Source organism: Euwallacea similis, chromosome 10 (genome assembly GCF_039881205.1).
Source record: "Euwallacea similis isolate ESF13 chromosome 10, ESF131.1, whole genome shotgun sequence".
NCBI lineage: Eukaryota > Metazoa > Arthropoda > Insecta > Coleoptera > Curculionidae > Euwallacea > Euwallacea similis.
The window spans coordinates 1,232,141-1,254,994 of record NC_089618.1 but is presented as its reverse complement, the minus strand read 5'-3'; the positions used below and the strand labels follow the sequence as shown (position 1 = coordinate 1,254,994).

The 22,854-nt window shown below is 37.0% G+C and overlaps 3 protein-coding genes across 4 annotated transcripts in view; 1 reads left to right on the top strand and 2 right to left on the bottom strand.

Moving 5' to 3' along the window:
* Dci (Dodecenoyl-CoA delta-isomerase) overlaps positions 1-22,854 on the bottom strand; it is a 57,549-nt gene that overhangs the window by 12,911 nt on the left and 21,784 nt on the right. The window lies entirely within an intron of this gene.
* On the top strand, positions 79-3,713 carry Ced-12 (engulfment and cell motility Ced-12). The gene is made up of 8 exons (XM_066394156.1): positions 79-815; positions 879-1,008; positions 1,065-1,225; positions 1,356-1,680; positions 1,784-2,057; positions 2,112-2,227; positions 2,278-2,529; positions 2,881-3,713. Exons 1-8 carry the CDS (start codon positions 192-194, stop codon positions 3,126-3,128), a joined length of 2,130 nt encoding a protein of 709 aa, XP_066250253.1. The 5' UTR covers positions 79-191; the 3' UTR covers positions 3,129-3,713.
* Positions 3,768-22,854, bottom strand: part of LOC136411803 (GTP-binding protein REM 1) — a 33,918-nt gene continuing 14,831 nt past the window's right edge. The window contains exons 4-8 of one of the 2 annotated variants that reach the window (XM_066394526.1): positions 16,747-16,974; positions 10,055-10,140; positions 6,814-7,003; positions 4,883-5,033; positions 3,768-4,818 (exon numbers count right to left, since the gene is read on the bottom strand). In XM_066394526.1, coding sequence (XP_066250623.1) covers positions 4,704-4,818; positions 4,883-5,033; positions 6,814-7,003; positions 10,055-10,140; positions 16,747-16,974 — 770 coding nt within the window. In that variant the 3' untranslated portion in view covers positions 3,768-4,703. The remainder of the gene's footprint in view (positions 4,819-4,882; positions 5,034-6,813; positions 7,004-10,054; positions 10,141-16,746; positions 16,975-22,854) is intronic. The other variant, XM_066394528.1, reaches the window with a different exon arrangement.

Below are 22,854 nucleotides of genomic sequence, written 5' to 3'. Positions count from 1 at the left end.
CCGATACATTAAATAGCTCTTCTTAATTTTAATATTATGTCACGAACGTCAGTGTCATTATCCTAATAAATAATAATAAGAATAAACAGCAACTTTTAACAAGTAATAACATTTCCGTGAAGAAATCACCTAATTTCACTATCAAAATGAATTAAAGTTTCCCAATTTCTCCTTCAAGCGACCCATCGACAATGCCAGCAATGAAGGACTCCTACATCGTGAAAATAGCGGTTGAAATGACCGATCAAGTGCCCCAATTGATAGAATTCAATCAAAAGCAGCCCTTAGCAGCTATAATTCAAGAACTTTGCAACGGTTGGAATCTCACAGAACCCGACCAGTACGCTTTGCAATTCAATGATAGCAATAACAACAATTATATTACTGAGAAGAATCGAAATGAGATTAAAAATGGATCTGTGTTGAGGCTGAATTTCTCCCCTGCAAAAACAGCTCAAGATATCTTGCATAAGCTGAACAATGCCAGCCCTGAAGAGAAGGCTTCAGCAGTAGCTACTTTATCAGTGTTGAGTGCTGATATGACCTTTGCTCTCGAGTTTATTAATAAGCAAGGGTTGACACTGATTATAAAGCAAATTGAGAAGGGTAATTGTAAGGGAACAGTGTTGGCGCATACTTTGTTGTCATTTGTGGAGCTCATGGAGCCAGGAATTGTGTCATGGGATGTCTTGAATGGAGATTTTATTACCAAAGTTGCTACTTTAGTGAATACAACCCAGGAGCCTGAAGTCACTCAAGCTGCACTCTCAATTTTGGAAAACGTTGTACTGAACAGCACTGAGGGTTATGGGCAGGTAAATGAGACTTTTTTTAATACATTATTGTGTTGAGTAAATTAAAGTATGTTTGCCCTAAAGGTTGAACGGGAGGTACCCATAATGTCCCTTACCAATCATCTTCAAGCTGCTCCAGTAGTGCAGCAAAATGCGGTAGCTCTGATTAATGCCCTTTTGTCAAGGGCTGATACTAGTAAAAGACGACTTTTAGGTATAGCTAATTGTTATAACAAATTATTAAAGTGAAGATTCCATTCTTTTTTGTAGTGCAAACCTTGACTTCAAAACAAGTCAGACTAATAATTCAAAACAGCATTCTTCACTCTGGATCATCTAGTGGGGCAGAAATGGGTCATCAGTTGTACGTTTTACAAACTCTAATGTTAGGCCTTCTGGAGCAGCGCAAGTTGACTAAGATGGATCCGCAGGTAATGTTTTGTAAAAGAATTTTCATTGCTCTGGTGTTATTGTTAAAAACAATAACATATTTTGGACAATTTTGGTTTTTAATTTTTTTTCGAGAGTGGTGCAATGTTTATTAACATATGGTTCTTTTAGGACCAAGATGGTCATGACAAGATCAGAGAACTGCGGCGAATCGCCTTCGATAGCGAGGGTGCTAGTAGTCTTAGAGGCACCCAGGGCTTTACTCGTGATTATAAGAAACTGGGTTTTAAAAATGACATAAACCCTGCTTTGGATTTCACCGAAACTCCTCCGGGGCTTTTAGCATTAGACTGCATGATATACTTTGCAAGAAACCATCCGGACAGCTATACCAAGTTGGTGCTGGAAAACAGCTGTAGGGCCGACGAGCACGAGTGTCCTTTTGGCAGAGCCAGCGTCGAGTTGGTTCGCATCCTTTGCGAGTTGTTGAAAATCGGTAATTGCGCAGATGGAGATTGAATGGGTTGGATATACATTAATAAAGATGTCCAAAATCATTAAGTAAATTTTTGGTTTATTAAGAAATTTTTTGGTCTTAGGTGAAGCCCCTTCGGAACAGTGTGTGGCATATCAGCCTCTCTTCTTCACTCATGATCATCCTTTTGAAGAGTGCTACTGCATATGCATAGTTTTGTTGAATAAAACTTGGAAGGAGATGAGAGCTACTGCCGAGGATTTCGGAAAGGTGGCCAGTGTTGTGAAGGAGCAAATTAGTCGCGCTTTGGAAACTTCTCCAGGGTCCCTAGACCAACTCAAAACGAAACTGCAAACTCTCACTTATTCGGAGATAACGCAGCTATGGCAGTTGGAGAGGTCCGTCTGATTTTTCTCTATTTTTTTTAATTTGTGACCCTTAGTGAACTCTAGAAATACCCGTGAGGAGTGGGAGAGCCACGCCAAGCCAGTGGTAGAACTCCGAGAGCTCATCACTCCAGAGATAATGGAGCTGATAAAGCAGCAGCGTTTAAATTACTTAATTGAAGGTGCTTGTTTTTTTTTCAACGTTCCGTTTGCTAACAATTACAGTCTTCAGGTACTCGTTTTACGAAATATTCACCCCGCGGGCAGCGCATCAAGGACAAGTTCTGGTTCATGCGTTTGTCTCCGAATTACAAGGTGTTACACTATGGTGACTGCGATGAGAAATCCACCCCCATGGCCGAGGAGTTGCCTTCTAAGTTGGCCGTAAGTGACGTGAAGGCGCTGTTGGTTGGGAAGGAGTGTCCACACATGCGTGGACGTAAAGCATCGCATACGCAGCTCGCATTTTCTTTGACTCTTGAAGGTTAGTATTTTAAGTTTTTTTTATTTGCCGTGACTTTTGCTGACCACTTGAAACGTCTTTATCTTGGACTTAATGTGTTCGTCATGAATTACCAAAATGTAAAAAAGATATATAAACAGACAAAATATGCACAACGTCAGTATTTAACATTTTTCCGAAATTCTGCCAAAAATCCTAAATAAAGGAGTTGGGCATCTTATCTCGAGCCGTCCTGTTTGATCTATTTTTCTAGTCGCCATGACCAGGTTTTAGAGCTTGCTAATTTGTCATTTTCTTAAGCGACAAAATAGTTCTATTCCTTTGAATTAGTTTAGGGACTAGATTGGTCCTAAGTTGTGTTTCTCGTATCAGGGGTGGACTTGCAAAGTCTGGACTGCGTCGCACCCGATGAGCTCACTTTAGCCTACTGGACCGACGGAGTGAACGCACTTTTAGCACAAAAAATGATCAGCAAGGAGATGGAGAAAGACTTAGATACGCTACTTAGCATGGAGATTAAATTGCGGCTATTGGACGCAGAGGGGGTGGCAATTCCACAGGATCCACCTACAATCCCGCCCGATCCGCCACATTACCATTTTTGCTTCGATTTGAAGTAATTTTATCCCCCATTTAAAGATACGAAAAGCTCGATATTTTATATGGCTAGTTTATACCTACTATGTGATTCTTTTTATACCTACTGTGTTTAATTTTTATGTGTATGTGTTGTATTGTATCGAATTTGGTGGGCTGGTACACAGTCATTCACTGCGACCTGAAGACTATTATGGTTTAATTATAATGTACGAGAGAGAAGAAGTCTACCTTGTGAGGTAAGAAAAGTGTTTCAAAACTATCATTCATTCGTAGCCATTGCTGATTACTACTCATTAACATGTTTATCTTTTTAAGCTTTTAAGGAAATTCTAATACATTATCTTCAACTGTGCATCTGAATACAGAGTTAGATCTGACTTCGTAGATTATTGAGTGCAGAGGTAATTGGTGAATTAGTACTCAAATTTTAACTCAGCAATTTGATTGAAATGCAGCTAAAACTCGAAGATTATCGTTTCACTTATACATTTATTATGTAAATTTTTTGTTTACTTTTAATAATACAAATTATATACATACATTTTGTTCAACCAAAGTTATGTTAACATAGATTTAGTACTGCACCACAGAAATATACCAATTGAATTTACTCAAACCAATCCTTGTGTTTTTCTTTCAGAATTAACCAACAAAAAGAATTTCCATAAATTTATTTATACAACATATACAACATTGATTATTGTCCGAAAGTACATAGGAGAAATAGATGTACAAAAGATAACAATATAAGTAAACATTCAATACAAACACGTCTTTCTAACCTATCTAATATACAATAGCTTGAAGGCCCTTGCTTAACCTATAATGATAATCACCTATCTACTGATATATTTAAAACATCGTCGAAAATATATCTTTTAAGTATTATATTAGAGCTATAATAGAGTTGAGGCCGTCGTGTTCACCAGATTTAAGTACATTTTCCCAGCAAAAAAAACCTCAATCACCATAGTACTGCAAGCTACAAAAACTTTCCCTGCGCAGCTTGAAATTGCGGTGAGAAGTAGGAAAACCCTGAAAATTACAGTTCAACATCAGAAATGGAGTACCACTTATCTCCTGTCAAAATTATGAAAAGATGCTTTTTCACACTAACTAATTTGAACTTTAAATTTTGACAAGTTAAGGGTTGCTCGATTATTTCGAAACTGTAATTTTCAGAAGATGGCTCGTTACTGTCAACAACAGCCCATTGTTTTCTTGTATCTTTGAGATTTCTTAGATCACAATAATGGAATAATGGGTTCTTATTTCTGGCGAATGCGTATAAGAGAAGGGGAAGAATCGATAAATGATCCATCTTTTGAGGGCGCTTTCCAAGTGTCCCCTCAATTAGAACTTTCAATAAAAAGTGTTAAGTCGAAAAGTAGTACTATTTGTGGCAACTACCAAGTATCTTTAATCCCTAAAACCTACACATAAAAGTTAACCCTGTATAATTAGTTTTGGCCCAGATACAAAACGACATTCTTACGAAAAATACACAATTGGCCCGCGAATTACAGTAGTAATATAACTTTGATTTGTTTCTTGATTGTAAATTTTTATTCTTAACCTAAAACTACCCCCTAAATCTACAGAATGTGGAGATTCTCGCAGTTTTTGAATTTCGAGTCCTCCTTGCCGAACAGCCACGTGAACATTTGCCGCGCTTTCATGCTGGCCTTTATCATCCCCCGGCTCTTATACCTTAAGAAAAAACAAAAATGTGTTGCAACGTTGCCAGAACTGGCGAAATGTTTAGTAATGTTACCACTGCTGTTGCCGCGCATGCTCGTCATAGTTCAAAACTTTCAGTCTAATTTGGGTCAGGATACCCACCAGGAGCTCGTCTACGTTGTGATTAATGCCCACAGAGATTTCTATGAATTTGGCACGTGTCGTGCAAGCCAGGCACTTGCCATCTGCAAGCGACAAGAATGGAAAACGTTACATCAATATCAAGTATAAGCAACAGAGAAATTGTTAGTTAATTGATACCAAGAACAAAAAACTGAAGAAAAATAGAAAAATGTCAAAACTGCGCGCTTAGAATTTGTTTTTAAAGATGGTGACGCTCATATATTGATACAAAAAATTAGTTAATCATTCACAGTGGTGTAACAATAAGACAAGTATTTTAGGTCTTCAAACCTCCAGAAATTAGTCAAATGCGTTGTTGCTATTAATCAATCCGTTTATAGACGCCTTTGGTTTTCAGGGTTAACATAAAATCTAGTGATCGAAGTGCCAAAAAAATTCGTGATTTTTCAGTTTAATTATCGAAGGCTCCAGTGGCATAGCAGCGCTACTAGATTTTTTTATGCCATAAGAGCTTGAACAATTAGTAAAGTGCGCTAGTTTGAAATATTAACAACCCCTCTAAAGACGTCCCTGGCTTTCAGTAATTAAGTTTTCGAAATTTTAGACTGCTTAGTGACTTTTCCGTTTGAAAATTTCCAGTGGCGTCGCAATGTGTAAAGATTATTTGATTCGTTAAAAATCAAAAAAACTCCAAAGTGCAATATTTCCATTTATCAACATCTTTATAGATGACACTGGATTTTGATCTTGCAATGAAATTAAATTTTCGACGTTAAGTCTTTTGATGTTTAAGCATGGAGCTTTTTAGTGCCGTATCTTTGAAGCAAAATTTGCTTCTTAGGATTCAAGGCTCAAAAAGGTAGTCCTTTGGAGACGCTTTCACTTTCGATTTTTTCAGGAAGGTTTTCACTTCAAATCGAAATTTAAGAATAGAGTTAAGAATAAGGACGTGAATCGCTTTTTTTAATATCAAATAGCTTCCCAAGTCTTCAGTAGCGTCCCCAAGTGTCTAATGAGCATCTAGTACCTATCTCTTCGCAAGGAATTAATGAGTCTCAAATATTCCTTACCACAGATATATCATTATAATTAAGCCTTGGGTGTTTGCTTTAGGTATACTTAGTTCATGATGCATGTGTAGTGGAATATGCACACTCGTCGTCTAAAGCCCTAGCGCCCCTACATCAAAGCAAAACACTAATCTGCACTTCTCCCTAAGCTGGCAGTTGCATTTCCTAAATGCAGAGCAATCAGAATGAAACCGTGCACATTCACCGAGTGTTAGTAATGTGAGAAAGCTCTCACTAGTGTTGTAAAAGTGGGATATTTCAGTATGAAATAATCTGCTCTCAACAAGGGCTGAAACGACACGTTTTTCGGTCATTTTTGGGAGCTCGTATTTCGGAAACGCTTCGGCCGATTTTCATGGACAAACAAAATTCTGCAAGTCCGTTTTTTCCTAGAATTAGTGACACAGACTGATGTTAAAATAAAACTGTTTTCTCAACGTTATACAGGACAAGGGAAAGTATTGAGTAAAATCGTTCATTTTTTCCCTACCACATTTAATACCTACTGTTATTGCAGAATTGTCGTCCTAACATCATTAGTGACTTTGTTCTAGATCTCTAAATGTGTTTAAGGGTTTTTTGATTTTTCATCCACAAAAAAATTACGAGGGGTTTTCACAAATTTCTATTTTTTAGCAAAAATGCAATACCACGTAAGCGGTGGCTTAGTGGCGCATCCCCGCTAAATCCTCAAGACTTGTGACTTCTAAATATGCATCAAATAATATATTGGGTGTTCGCTTAAAGTCGGGTTTGCCGTACTTAAACAGAGAACCCATAGAAAACGAAATTTCTTGCACACCACACTCACCTTGCGTCGAAACGGCCCTACTCCGAGCCAAATCTATTTTGTTCGCCACAAGAATGGCAGGTCGACCTCGCAGCAAATCCAAGTCCTGCAGCCTGTTAAGCTCAACCTCGGCCTTAAGGAAGCTGGCCTTGTCCACCACAGAGTAGATGACCACAAAGGCGTCCGGCGGGTCCATCCTGTCGATTTCCTGCTGACCCATTATAGTTTGTTAGGTGTGGCAACGCGGCTCATCAAATTTAACTACTAATGAACGATATTTCCTGCCTATTTTTGTAACTAGTTCCCATTAAAAAGCTAAAATTAGGGATTTTGTCCTATTTTTTTTTCTAATCGGTGGTCAACGGCTCGATTCTGCGATTGTGAGTTGCGTTTGCAGTGACCTTTTAGGGCTGGGTTGTTAACGCGTCGCTATGACATATGGGTTAATTGACGGGAGCCCACATACAGGGTGAGTTTTTTAAGTGTGTCACGTAAATATCTCTAAAGTTATGAGTTTTAGAAAAAAACGTTTCAAATAAAAAAGGGATTGTATGAAGGGGGAAAACTTTTGGCATCATCACTGTTTCGATTCAAGGTCACCTTCAGGCTCTAATTAAGGTCAATTTGTTTTTTCAAATGGAAACCCCACATTTTTTTGACAGATTCTGATTTGTTGTTCAAAACAAACATGTTTTTACTTGAAACATTTTTTTCTTCATTTGATAGTTTTGGCACAAATTGACATTTTTAAAGAATTTTGTTTTAACAAAAATGCTTGTATCGTATCGATACATTCAAGAGAAGAAATTAAAAAAAAACATAATTTTTAAACAATTCAATCAAATAAGTGTTCATAATAATTTCCTTCTACTTCAATGCATTTAGCGATTCTCATTTTCAATGACTGTTGGATATTCCAATATGTTTTTGGTCGAATAAAGAAAGAATAAAAAAAACGTAATAAATAGATGTTTTATCAATTTGTAAACAAGTAGGACCCACAGTCCTACTCGCTTACAGTTTCAATTCAGTTTTAGAATAATAAATATTGTAAAATGGCAGTGCGATTTTCAAAAGACGAAAAAATTGAAATTATTTTTGCTTATGGCGAATCAGGTTGAAGTCCTACTGCAACGGTGCAGCGTTATGCCGAGCGTTTCCCACAAAACATACTTCCGTCACGGACTTTTGTCAATAAAATTGTGAGTTCATTTCGAGCAACAGGAAGTGTTGAAACACAAAAAAGAGCACGCTCAAAGACTGTCGTTGGAAATGAAGACAATCAAATTGATATTTTAGCTGCCATTGCACTTGATCCTCATGTAAGTACTCGCCAGCTGGCTGAAGAGTCTAGTATTTCACAAAGTAGTGTTTGTAAAATTTTTAAAAATCATAAGTTTCATCCTTACCACTTCTCTCTTCATCAAGAACTACATGGAGACGATTTTCAAAACCGAGTTACCTTTTTTACTTGGGCTCAAAGAAAAATCAGACAAAATGATGATTTTTTCTCGAATGTGTTGTTTTCGGACGAGTCCGGATTCACAAACCATGGACAAGTTAATAGACACAACATGCATTACTGGGCTGTTGAAAATCCCTATTGGTTACGAGAGGTGGAAAACCAGCGTCCATGGATTGTAAATGTTTGGTGTGGCATTGTAGGAGAACATTTAATTGGCCCTTTTTTTATCGATGGAAATCTTAATGCTGCAAAGTATCTCAATTTTTTAACACATGACTTGCCAATACTTCTGGAAGAAGTAAATCTAAATCGACGAATGACCATGTGGTATTAACATGATGGGTGCCCAGCTTATTATGCAACAGTTGTTCGGGAAAAATTGGATGAAATGTTTCCCCAAAAGTGGATTGGTCGTGGTGGTTATGTTAACTGGCCAGCACGTTCACCAGACTTAACATCTCCAGATTTCTTTCTTTGGGGGTACTTAAAAGAAATTGTCTACGCTGAAGTGCCAACAACTGCTGAAAACATGAAAGAAAGAATAAGAGTAGCTTGCCGTAACATTCCACCAGAAACATATTGGAATATCCAACAGTCATTGAAAATGAGAATCGCTAAATGCATTGAAGTAGAAGGACATCATTTTGAACACTTATTTGATTGAATTGTTTAAAAATTATGTTTTTTTTTAATTTCTTCTCTTGAATGTATCGATACGATACAAGCATTTTTGTTAAAACAAAATTCTTTAAAAATGTCAATTTGTGCCAAAACTATCAAATGAATAAAAAAATGTTTCAAGTAAAAACATGTTTGTTTTGAACAACAAATCAGAATCTGTCAAAAAAATGTGGGGTTTCCATTTGAAAAAACAAAGTTGACCTTGATTAAAGCCTGAAGATGACCTTGAATCGAAACAGTGATGATGCCAAAAGTTTTCCCCTTTCATATAATTCCTTTTTTATTTGAAACTTTTTTTTCTACAACTCATAACTTTAGAGATATTTACGTGACACACTTAAAAAAACTCACCCTGTATATAGGGCGCCTCGGAAACAATGGCACAAACGAATATTGGGCGCTAGAAGGCAAAAATAGAGCGATTCAGCTAAACTTGCTTGAGACAAAAGTTGCTTGTTTTTATTCTACAGGGTATACAATTTTTTTAACCATGTACTTAAAATGGCTCCTAGAGGCTTTTTCCGAAAGTTTTCCAAAGAAGGAACACATTCCACAAACTTTTCAGATAATTTCATGAATATACTGTTTCATGTTCAGTATTTTGAGCATTCTTTCTGGCTTAAAATTGGTTTACAAAGCGCTAATTCAGATGCATAAATATTTCTAATAATATCCCCATAAAATATTGCATTTCATCAATAACTTGCGTCAACGATGAAACGCCATTAGCATCGGTTACATGTTACAACAAAACTCCTAGAAATAAACCTGAACTCAAATCGCGCAACAATTGGTATAAACCGAAATTGAAGAGAATTCAGGCAAATCCAGAGCCTCTGGAAAGGTTATACCTCTGAGACAACTGGACCAAGATTAATCGAACAACTAGGGCAAAGTTTCTTGACTTACGACATTAACGATGACTAATTTTAGTCGCGAAGAGGTTTTTGAGTTCTTGCAAACACCCGAGATAATTATTTATAGACCGCGAGTTGGGTTATGATTAAATACGATTTCGTAGAAATAGAAAAGTCAATGCACCTATTGCATCTCTTGAATGCATCATCAGTGCGTGGGAGGCCATGTTGCCATCTGGATGAATTAAAAAGTACTTACCTTGAAGCCTGGCAAGTTCTGGAAGGTCAGTTCGGACTCTTCTCCGTTGAGCATGATCGATACTGTTTGAGGTTTGATTAGAATGTCTGAAAATAAAATTAAACCAAATTTTCATAATAATTTTCATTTTTGTCAATATTTTCAAGTTTTAATGTTTTGATAGAATTTTTCATTTTTTTATATTTGTTTAACCTGAGCTCAGAGAGTTTTTTTCCAATATTTTTTACGTTCATTACAACATTTACATAAACACCAAACTTTGTCAGAATTCCCAGATTTTTGTTTTCATGGACTGATTGAAGTGAGCAAATTTCAGGATTTATATTTAACCGATCACTTTTGATGTTAGAGAGTATTTTTCGGAATAATTGATCACCCGAAACTAACCTTAGAAATTATTATTGGTAATTTTTGATTAAGCACGCTTTATTTTGAGAGTAGGTATTCTTCGAGGCTTTTGGCCAATTCCGATCTTCTAGAGCCGTTTCTAAGGTTTTTTACTTTGCCGACCAGATTTTAGACTGCAAAATTTAATTCTATGCCCTTCTAAAACTTTTCACACTGATTATGGCTTGATGATTATGGATTTTCACGATTTCCAATTATGAGAGCTTGCCTGAAAACAGCCGTCATAAGTAGCAAAATGTCCTAGAAAATCTTGATAAAGTTTCTTCAATTTAGATGTTTTTCCCTTGCTCGAAAAATATGTTTCCATCGAAAAGTTAAATAATTTTTAAGAATACGTCTCCGCACTTGCAACGAGTTTCCAACTTCAAGGATTATTTCATAAATTTCTAGAATTTTCCATCGCCCTACTCTCTAAAATTTTTTAGGTATCAAAACTTCATAAGAAGTCTTGAAAAGGTTTATTAGCTTTAACTACCACTTTGTTTGCTTGAGTAAGTAATTTTTAGGGTCAATTTTCCTCCTGGCTTCCGAGATATAGAAGATAAAAATATTTGCCAAAGTAGGTATCTCCCTTGAACTTTTTAGAACATTTTTAGCTTTTCGCTGATATTTTTATATTATTCAATATTGATCATAGAGACAAATTTCGTATTATTCTTGACTAACCAACTAATTATGAGCTCTCCATAAAATTCTTTGTTCCTCACAAACTCCCTCATATATCACCGAAATTTCTCAATTGTTACATTCCTACATCACAAATCCTCTTGGCAAAACTTTCCCTTTTTTAATGCGGTCACTAATAACTTTCAGCATTCGCCATTTTGTCACCACCGCTATACGCCATTTCGTCAAAAACCTAATCTAATTTTCCTTTGAGCTCGGAATGTGAAGTGGGAACATCATAATTTTGTAAGTAATAATAGTTCGTGGGGATTCGATACGGTTGAAATACGATGTTTGCAAAATCGCCATAAAATCGAGCATTTTGCTTTTTAGTGGAGAGGTGTTGACGTCAACACCGGTCGCTTTTATCAACTGAAAACCGCGTAAAAGGCACTTGGAAAATATACAAGTCGGGTGCGTTTGTTATTTCTGGATGCGCCAGTTTATACAAGTCAAACTCCAACGAGGAGGGAGGCTATCCAGGGATAAATCAAAAACGAAACGCCACAATAGAGCAACGTAATTGCTTTTGCGGATTGATCCTGATTGTTTTATTGCCTCTCGGATATTTGCATCTGAAAATAAGACCACTTTACTAAATTTAACGCTTTTATTTATAACGCTATCAATATGTCGCTTCAACAGATGCTTTATGAAAGCTTTCCATATTGATCTCGCAACATATGTACGCGCTCATTACCGGCCAGATAAAATATGCAATAACTTCGAAATTATGGATGTTTACGCGATAAAATCGCAGATTGGGACCTGGATCTACACCACTTAATATGCAATTTATTTTGGCGTCCTCTACACGGTCGGTGATTTATTTTTATTAGCCCGGAATTTTGTGCGATGCTTTCTTTTAGTCGAGTTATTCATTACTTTTTGTTTTTTACCTAATTAACCTAAAATCGCACAAACAGACTCTCTTAACCTGTACTCAACCTATACTCTGCTACTATCTATTCTCTCTCACTCTCAGGACTACTCCTGGATAGGGATCTCCCTCCACAGGTGCTCTAACTGCGATAACCGAGAAAGCTGCAAATTGTACCGCATCCGGTTATAACATAAAGGTGTCCTAAGACACTCTTTAATCTTTCTTATTTCAAAACTTTCTCAGGTGTTCAGAGAATTTGATTCATCCACCCGTGAGAAACTTCTTTACTTTATCCCATTTTAACGTGAAAATTTGTCCGTTATCGCGAAGGAAATTTAATTGTTCTTGGATAAGTTTAGGCTAGATTTATTGACTCTTTATTCTCGGTTCTTCAAAACTTATCAGTTCAAAGAAATTTATTCGTTCTCCCCTGAGAAAATCTCCGGAATCACATTTTAAGTTCTTGCTAAGGAACATCGATTTTGGATGTGTTTCAAATAGATTTACTGACTTTCTTTTGGACTAAATCTCACTCAAAGAAGTTTATTCAACATCTAAGAAAGTCTCTTTAACCCCAATTCATTTATATAATTTGCTATCTTGTTAAATAATTTGTAGTTATTTTTGGGCAGGTTTGGGCTCAGGTGGTTGACTATCTTTCTCGTTTCAAAGTTAATCATAAGGGGTAGATTTGCCCAATATAGGAACTATTTTGAATAATATCTTAATGGAAAATTTCGAAGGAGGAAAAGGGAGTTCATGTACATTTCTAAATGGAGAAAAAAGCATTTTTTTGTCTGGTCAATTATAAATTTTTAACTGCCTTCACAGTCACGTTATGCCACCGTTTTTATCACACTTTAACGCCTCACTATTTCTTTATAACCTATGGGTTTTATTAGACCATCAGAAGAAAATCAAAATCGTACTCCGTTGAAGGTTTACAGGGGCTGAAGTACGCACAACAGATGTTTCAAAGAGTCACTGATTGAACATTTTTAACTGCCGTCACAGGCAAATTACGCCGCCGCTTTTACGACACCTTAAATCTTTAACGTTTCTTTATAATTGATGGATTTTATTAGGTTCTTAAAAGACAACCAAAGTCGTATTACGTTGGAGTTCAGATGATCTAAACTAAAAACAATTTTTTTTTCGAGTGCCAATTATAAAAAAAAATAATTGTTGTCATAAACAAGTTACGCCACTATTTTTATGGCATTTTCAAGCGTCAAGTTTCCTTTACAGACTGTAGAATTTAACAGTTGATTAGAAAAATCCAGGGTTGTATCACGTGGAATTTAAACTACTTTAATTAAATTTTGCTTCCAAGAGTTAATGACGCGTACATTTTTAAATGTAATCATAGGCAAACTACGTCACTGTTTTCATGATCACTTTAAAGCGTCAAGTCTCCTACAAAAACTGTAGAATTTACGATAGCTGTCTTTTAAGTTTTGCATATAAAGCTGGAATAAAACAGTAGATAACTTTCAAAGACTATAGTTTTTTGAAGTACTCTCCACGAAGATCAATGCACTTTTGCATGCACTGGAACCATTTCTGGAAGCAGCTAATCGCATCGTCTGGCGACCGAAACCTTCGACCACGAAGTCCGTTCTTGATTTTCGAAAAGGTAAAGAAATCGTTCGAATTTAGGTCGGGACTGTACGGAGGACGGTATAACAATTAACTCAACAACAGTTTGTTGAGTTAAGAATTCCATTGTCTTGCGAGCTGTGAGCGAATTTGCATTTTCTTGGTGGAGGATGATTCGTCGTTTGGGGTTCGTTTTTCTAAGATCAACGATGACTTCCTGCAAACAAATAGCTGTTAACCAATCGGCAGTAACAGTTCTTTGATTTTGCAGGGGAATTGTTGCTACATGGCTTGCTTTTGAGACAAATGTCGCCACCATCTTTTTGGACATACTTCGAGAATGGATGACTTTTGTCGGTTTTTCTTTACTATGGAACACCTAAACAGATGACTGGCGTTTATTTTCGTCTTCATATGAGTAAATCTACGATTCATTATCACTGACGAAGCTGTACAAGTTTTTAGAGTTTCTTGCGTTGAAGCGGTCTAAAGTTTTTTGACACCAAGTAGTCTCAGCTTCTTTCAGTTCTTCCGCCAATAGATTCGGTATCCAACGGGATACTAATTTTTTATAGCCGTGTAATTTTTTGAATTAAGGTCTTTGAAATTCTTAATGATGTCTCAATCTCCCGATATGTCACTTGTCGATCTTTCTTGATACGTCTGCGCATAGCGTCGACATTTTCCTGGACGATTACCGTTTTTGGTGTACCTGGCCTTCACTCGCCGCTAAGATTCATTCGTCTACGTTTGAATTCTTCATACCATCGAGAAATTGTCGACTGATGTGGCACTTCATTGCCGAAAACAGACAACTTGACGAGGGATTCTTGTTGAGATAATTGTCTTCGAAAGTTGTAAAAAATTATTGTACGAAAATTTTCTTAGTTTCATTCGATTGTTCGAACAACTTGTCAACTTTGACAATTCATTGTATCTACGACACTATACGTATCGTACTGAAACTGTAGATTTAGGTTAACTAAAGATTGAAGCTTTATTGATGACATTCGAGACATCTATGCCCCTATATGCAAAATATAAAAGTCAGCCCTCGTAACAGTTCAACGGAAGGAATTTAGAGGCGTATCAGTTGGGGCTTAAATAAGTTTTGAAAAATTGATAATCTTGTATTTTCTGATTTTTTAGACGCCGTTTAGAGAAAAAGGCATAAAAATATATTCAGTCTCTCCACCTCTATAACACACATATCAACGGCATAATCCGTTCGCGCCACCGTTCCATTTTGAGGAACTCATTATAGTCCATTATCCTGGCGTTGTGGAGCACCTTCATGTATGACGTTTGCACGGGAATTCCCTCTTGAAAATTCGATTAAGTTGCCACTTCGTTAAACTTCCCTTCGTTGGTCTGGACGTGCTTGACATAGCTTCGTGGCCGTATTATGCAAGAAATAGCAAATGTTGCATGATGTCACAGCATTGGCATAAGCAGACCTATGCCAACATGTGGAAAAGTTCTCATTTACCTACACAATAAATCGAAACATGTAAATAGTGTTTTTGAAGTGTGGCCAAACCGCATTGAAAAACGAAAAATGCATTTTCAGGCATTCTCTAACTCAATCACAGTGCTAGTTTGAACTTGCACATAAATCGAACATGGGCACGTTGCTTCCGGTTTTCAATCACCAACCAATTTCAGGTTTTTTTCCATAACAAACTGACTTCAGTTTTCTGCCCGTGTTTTATGACCGCCAAAGCACGAAATATTAGGTAATTTGCTTCGCAATAATGAGCTTTTGTAACGGCTTATTTTTGGGATATTTATTCGTCAACGTCTATTCGTGAGTGGTTTTGGCCGAAAAATACCTTTTGCCAGTATTGCTAGGTGCGGCATTGAAACTTATCTCGTTCCGGATACCTGATTAAACCTCGACTGAAGACATCCAAATGGGTTAATCTCAGCTAAACGCAAACTGCAAATGTAATTGCTGTTGTTTGCAGAAGCGACAGTGAAATTGAATTAAGTCAAGAGAAAGATACACTGTTTAGCTATATCCAGCACACTCACATGCATTTAATAATTCCAATCGGAGTTTAGTCTTCAAAATTAGGAGTACAACTTACCTATATCGGCATTTACAAACTGAAGCATAAGTGACTCTTGAAAGCTTAATTTAAGTTTAATCGAAGTCATTTAAGCCTTCGCCTGAAACGACCCTGCGCCCCTGGATTTTAATAAATCAGCTTTTGATTTTCATTAATTTTAATTTTAAATTAAAACAATATTATGTTATCGAGATCTTTTATAGTGAACTTTACTGACCAGCGTTGCTGAGTTCCTATCCGTTGTATTTACGAGGTAGTAACCGTTACTGTTAATTGTCTATGACTAGAGCCTGCGATTAATGCGATAAAATAACTACAGACGCGAGACAGAATGGTGATTAATAACCGGTTCCGTTGTGTCACTCGTCACGACACCGTCGTCTTACGAGTGTTAGATAAACTTTATGGTTACCGTTGTCGTCGTTATCTAAATGTTGCAATCTAAGAAAAATAGCCAGTTCCGTTTGAAATTAATAAAAATTACTGGCGACCCAATACCCCCCCTCCACCTTTTTCCGGGTGATTGTTGTCAGTGACTCAACATGAATTATGAGCGTTTTCCGAAAAAATCACCGCCCATTCAATAAAAGTCTCCACTTTATGGCTTGATGAAGAGCAATTCAATAACAATTTTCATATTAAACCGCTGAAAGGGTTTTATATTTAGTGAACAATAATAACTTTATACAAATGGCCGCTATTATTTTCCCTTGTCCGTACCCTCGGACGCTCCAATAAAACAATTGATTAAAACCCATTGTGTTGGGCTTCCAATTATGTATTTATTTGAATGCTTTAATATTTACGTTGAGCCCAACAAACTGCAAATAGACATTTTTCTTTTTTTTTTATCAGTTTACTGCCTGAACTTCGCTCACTAATCCCCACCTCAACCCCGCACAAACAAATTCTATTTGCAGTTCATGTATTACAGCATCAAGCACGGATTAATGTGTTTAAACTAAAATTAACACGAGGCCGATATCTCTGATCGAAAACCACTAGAACCTCTGGACAGATCAATAGAAAGGGAGATAATGTGTTATTTACGCCATCGAATTTACCCTTTTGCCTCTCGTAGGCGTTGATGCACTCTGAGGTCATGAACTGGCTGATTAGGGCTGTTTTTCCTACCCCTTGGGCCCCGAGGAGTGCCACTGTGTAATGGGATACTTCGGTTACATGGGTGTCTAGCACTGGAGAGGGCGTCTGGGCGGCGCCCATGGATGGTGGGCATAGGGAATTGCTACGTGATCGTCGGCGTCTGAACGAATCGCCCCTGTTCACTATACCTGGAAAGAAATATTGATAACTCTATTAATTGGGTCTAATGCATGTTTTCTCGAAATCAGCACAAGTTGATTTTATTGTTTAATTTTTATAATGTACGCAATTTAGTTGTTTTTCAAATATTGGTTTAAAGTGATAGCATCATTTTGCTCTATAGGATCTTCCGGTTTCTCTTTAAATCAAGCAGATTGTTTCGAAATTTGGGGAGCATTTTATGCGTTACAGAATATTAAACTTTTGCAATAGGCAGCTTTCAGTTCAAATACCCTCAGAGGTGTCAAAACTTTTACTCCATCCCAAGCCTGCTGTTGAGCCTCTCTAGACTACTCCTTTGTTGGAAAGCATCCGTCTTAGCTGCTTCAACCGACATTATATCATCACTGTTGGTGTTTCTCGACATCGATCCAATTTTATCCATTATGACGGATTTTCCTGTCCCTATATCTATATTTACTGCACCAATACCAGCATTACTTAAATTTGCAATATTTATTTCAAACTACTTGTTGATAGTTTTTCATGGCGTGTACACTGCCACTGATATCACTTGTAGCACCTGAGGCTATGAACGAGTATTTCAAACAGTTTGTATTCACCCGGACAACTGTTAATAGCGTTTTATTACTGCAACCAAATTCGGTCTTATCTGGCTCTTATATGGGTACAAAGATCACCGATCACACGGTGATAGCTGAATAGACATGAACAATCATAATATCTGTCCATTAAAGGTGCCTATTAAAATTAAAGGAAAATTTTAAGTATTTTGGTTGAAAGGCCGGACCATCCGTCAGATAAGAGTTCATTTGACCATATGTTTTTCGCCTGACCCCAATTTTTTTTTCGAAAAACAAAATCAATTTTATCTTTACACTTTTTCTCTAAGAATAATAGTTATTGAGTTATCCTCTGCGAACACCTTAGTGAGACACCCTGTATATATGTATATTCACATCAGCATTCCAGTTTATAAGCGAACGCTTGAAGATCTCGAACCTGAACTAAAATTTAGATTGATTTTTCTGACATAGCTTTCTTAACGGTTTAAAGTGTTAATTGGTCCGTGTTAATTTTTTAAGGTTTCGTCATGGAAATGGCCTTCATTACAGTCCGAAACAAACTGAAATTCTGTGTCACGAGGAAATATTGAAAGCTGTTTTTATTATCGTCAAACAGAGATCTCCTTTTCTGACCCTCATCACGCTCCAAAACAGACATTTAGTATCTTGAAATATTAGTCCTGATTTCGCCAGATATATCACCCAGTACAAAGCACATCTCTCTGCTCTAATTAATAATATAAACACTCGTTTTTGCTATCAAAATGTATTAAAAATAAAAGCATGAACCGCAGTTTGGACCGCAACCAACCAGAAAATTATGACATTGCGCTTTTCCACTCCGGCCCAGGGATTGCAAACGTGAATAACTCTCGTTGGTCGGTAGTTATTAATTATAAAAAGTTAGAGAGATACCTTTCATGTTAATTTGAACCCAAAAATGGGCGAAGAAAACTTCGGTAAGCAGATATAAATCAAAAACACTAAAACCGATCAGATGCAAAAATTATGACCCTCATTTGCATTTCATTGCATAGTTGTTGCATATAACCTCATTGCACCGCCAACTGTGTAAAGTTGTCAACTGTCACGTATTATGTCAATTAATCTGACACTGTCATTTTTGACTTGTCATGGAAACTTAAAACGCTTAGATTTATTTATCTCCCAACACCCCGTTTTTAAATCTTTAGGGGTTCAGTTAAAAAACAATTGCAAAGTAGCACTAAAAGACCATTTTTATTGCCAAGAAGTTCTTTCTGACTTTCTCCATATTCTCTTGGAGTAGGCAGCTCCTTTTACGATCTTTTATGAACCACTTTGTCCGGTTTATTGTCCATTTTCTCTTTCATTGTTAGGCACTTCGATGGAAAAATACCACTTTTCTATCAAAACTAAATGAATAAGTGCATATCGCTGTTACTGGCCAATTATCAGAAAATAGTGACATTGCGCTTTTCCATCAGGCTTTGCCTGTCCGAGAGCTGCAATCACGATTAGCCCTCGTAGGCCCTAATTAATTAAAATTATGAGGGTGCTCATTTACGCTTATTAAAGTGCGGACAAACAAGATTGCCAGTGGCTTTCTATATAGTATTCGACAGATTAGAGAATATTCTAAAAGTTCGGGCAAAATCGGCTTAATTTAAAGAATGACAGGGGCGCAGAAGGCAGAAGATTAATATTGCCATTTTGAAGTGATTAATAGACCTAGCGAAAATAGCTATTAAAAAAGCAATGATTAATATGAAGTAACCTGAAACAGGGCCAAGTTATGAATATGATGTTAACTTTAACAAGAGCTCAAATTAGGATTTTGCCTCAGTTCGTAACCTGAAATCGCCAAAAGTAACGCTGATTTGCTACTTTCAGTAACTTTTTGTTTAAACACTTCAACTAATCTGAACCAACCTAATTCGCTACTCTTGGTAACCTTTCAAAGAAATACGTCAACTAATCTGAACTAACCTGAACTAATCTGATTCGTTACTTTCAGTAACCTTTTGGCGAAATACCTCAACTAACCTGAACTAACCTGAACTAACTTCAATTTTCAGGATTTTGTCAAATGAAATTAATGAGGTTTTGAGATCACTTTGTAATTAAATACTCTAACGGATTTTAAAAAACTCACTTCTTTTCTACAAGATTGAAGGGCATCGTTAAGGTAAAATGAGACAGCTCAACATAAACTGATAGACTGATAGCTCATCTCTTTTTGTTTGCTGCACCTGTTTATGCACGTTCAGAACTTGTTAGGATTTGCCAGTAAACACGGAAATAAACAATGGATTCGCGTAGTGGAACATAAATGAGTTGATGTTGTTGACAAGGACGCAAAAGGGGACTTTTGGAGGAATAAATGGTTTAAATAGTAAATTCCTTGTCGCGATATGAAAGTTAAAGCCTAATTGGAAGCTTAATCCTTATATATCTGGGAAAATGTGAGCGACATGTGGATGGAGATAATCTAAATTAAATAACATTTTTCTCAGGCCCTGAGGGACAAAGTTCGACCTTTCTTTACCGATACCTACTTATCACCTAACAAACATTGGCGATCAGAAATAGATCAGGCACGTGTATTGAAGTTATGCGATCTAAATCTAGATTGGTCCGATTCTAAACCCTACTGAGGACATAGTGATGAAATCCAGTGACAGCTTGCAAGCTAAAACAATTTAATAAAGAGACTCAGTCTCGAACATGTTCTTTCCTTTCTTTAATTTTTCCTCTTGGCTACGCCTCTGACTCTAAACTAACGAAGTTGAAAGTTTTAGTGTTTATATAGCATATTTAGGCGCTCACTCACACCGAAACTCGTTCGTGTAACTAGAGAGTCAACTTATGTTCCCACAGTTTCCCAAAATTCCCCTTTTTGTTGGGTCGTGTAAGTTCATCCTCTTGTCATGAAATGCGGCCTTCGCCTCTGGCTCTTGAGTGATGTTGTGATTTCCTTTATTTTCGAAACCACATTTACGGAATTGTTCGCACCGAAGGTCATTGGCGTAGGGAATCAATGTGATTATAATAATTTCCAAATTTCCCTTTCTGTTAACTCTTCAAAGATCTTCGATTTGGCGTCAGTGCAGCTTACCTCCGCCTCTGAAACGCAATAGCGCAAATAGTAACGTTAATAATTCAAGAACATTCCCTATTTCTTGGCCTTAATTTCTTGGCTCTAACAGATTGTTCCTTTTCTAATGAGGTGCAGCCTACGCTTCTGGTCCTTGACTAGCAAAGTTGGAATTTTATAAGACTGCCCTTAAGAGAGGCTAATTAAAGGGCAAACTTCTTAGCTAACAAGCCTTCTCTCAGTCATCGAGAGCATTGTTTCAAAAGGCGATAGAGTCGATTGGGGCCACGGACACGAAGGGGGCAAATTGGCTTTGCGGGCTTATTGACGTAATTAGTGCTAAACGACATGGCGACGTCAATTCCGGCCTATCCAGACGTTTCTCGGTTGTAGCCAGAGGGCGATTTTTAGCTAGGGTTAATGATGGAAAACTTTTCGAATTAATCAGGAAGTTTAGCAATAAGTATGCTGTCCAGGTACTCGTGTTTTGCTGTTGCAGCTGCAGCTCATTTCGGTATTCGAAGAGAAAGAGAGAAAAGCGCAGAGTTAGATATCAGTTTATGGAAAATGGGGAAATTTCAAAGGATAAGAGAGTAATGCATAGGAATAAGCTTTAGAGTTCTTTTCTCCTACAAGTTTTCCCCGCCAATCTGCAACAACGTGAGAGATACATTATAGGAAGATGGAGAGATAATCAGCGAAACAAGCATAAAAGAAAATGTATTTGTTCTGTGAAACTCATCTGTAAATTTTGAAGAAAGACAATGAAAAATACGGAACAAAGAGATTGAGAGATAAAGGAAGGGTAGAGGAAAGGGGTGAAGGGAGAGGGGCCTATGGAATTTGAAAATAGATAGTAGATAACGTGTGTCCTCTATAAGGGGGGCAAGATCGAGAGAAAGAGAGGGAAAGAGAAATGAGGGACAAGTACGAAAAGATAAGGAGGAATTTCAAATCGACTTTCGTCATGTTTTACAACCGCCTTTAATTCTATTCAATTTTTCTCGGTATGTTCTTGATCCTTTCATCTCAAGCGTTGATTTCTTTCACATTTCCTTTCAGTGATTCCTCCACAACTTATTTTATGTTGTTTTTTCGTCAATACTCAGAAATTTTTGTTTTCTGGCTCTCTCTCTCTCTGTCATTTTCTTCTATACTCTCGCTCTAATTAATTTTTCAATGTTAACCAGAGATCTATAAACGAAGGACTTTACATATCTCTAAAGGAAAAAATCTAACGGATTTAAATCCGGTGATCAGGGTGGCCATAATTGTGGACTAGCGCGACCGATCCAGTTTTCTCCATAAGTTTTAAAAGTCAATGGCGCATAAATAACAATAATAATCATAAATAACGCTATCAAATTTTAACAAATTCTGTTAAAGGATTATTAAGATTTTTACAAAAAAAAAAAAGTTTAACATCCTGTATTTTGAAAACGAAGCATTACCAGACATATGTTTATATAAACTTTTCATCCTAAAGTCACTCAAAGAATCATTCCTTGAAGTTTGGCCACGTACTTAAATAACACTCTGTATAGTTCTCCTCTGCCCAAATTATTCCCCACTAATCCATACTAAATCCATTCTCCTCACTCGTCTCTCTACTGTATTATCTCCTTTCCTTTTCCATCGTCCGTGTCCCTGTCTCTTGCTTGCTCTCCTCCCCTCAATCAACCAGGGCAGTTCCATTCATCTGTGAGACCGCCTGGCATTTTGGAGGTATTTTCTGGACGGTTCGTTATCTGCACTTCCACTACATCGAGCAATATGTTAAATTCCATATTCGCGTTTCATAGATACGACTTTTTGGCTATAAAATTTGTTAAGTTAATTATTAGAAAACCTGTCTGGTTCCTATAAAATAAGAAAGCCAATTCCTCGCTCTCAGGCAGTTTTCCAACGTAAAACACAAAACTTGGTGCATAAAGAACAAGCGAAATGAAGATATATAAACGGAATTAACAGCAGCTGCCGCAGCCCAGGCTTTGTGCCCGTTTTTCCCTGGATATGGAACAACATAAAGGATCGTAATTTCTGGTTTATGCCACGAATGATAGAATTGAGCCACAACCACTGCAACATGCCTTTTTCAACTTGATAGGATAAGTACGAAGGGACAAGCAAGATTCAAATTCGGCAGAATACTGTCCCCGGTTCGGCTTCGATTACGGAATTCCTTTGAGATGCATACAGTCTGAAATGGCAATGTAAAGAGAAACCGTAATGAAATCCTTTAAATC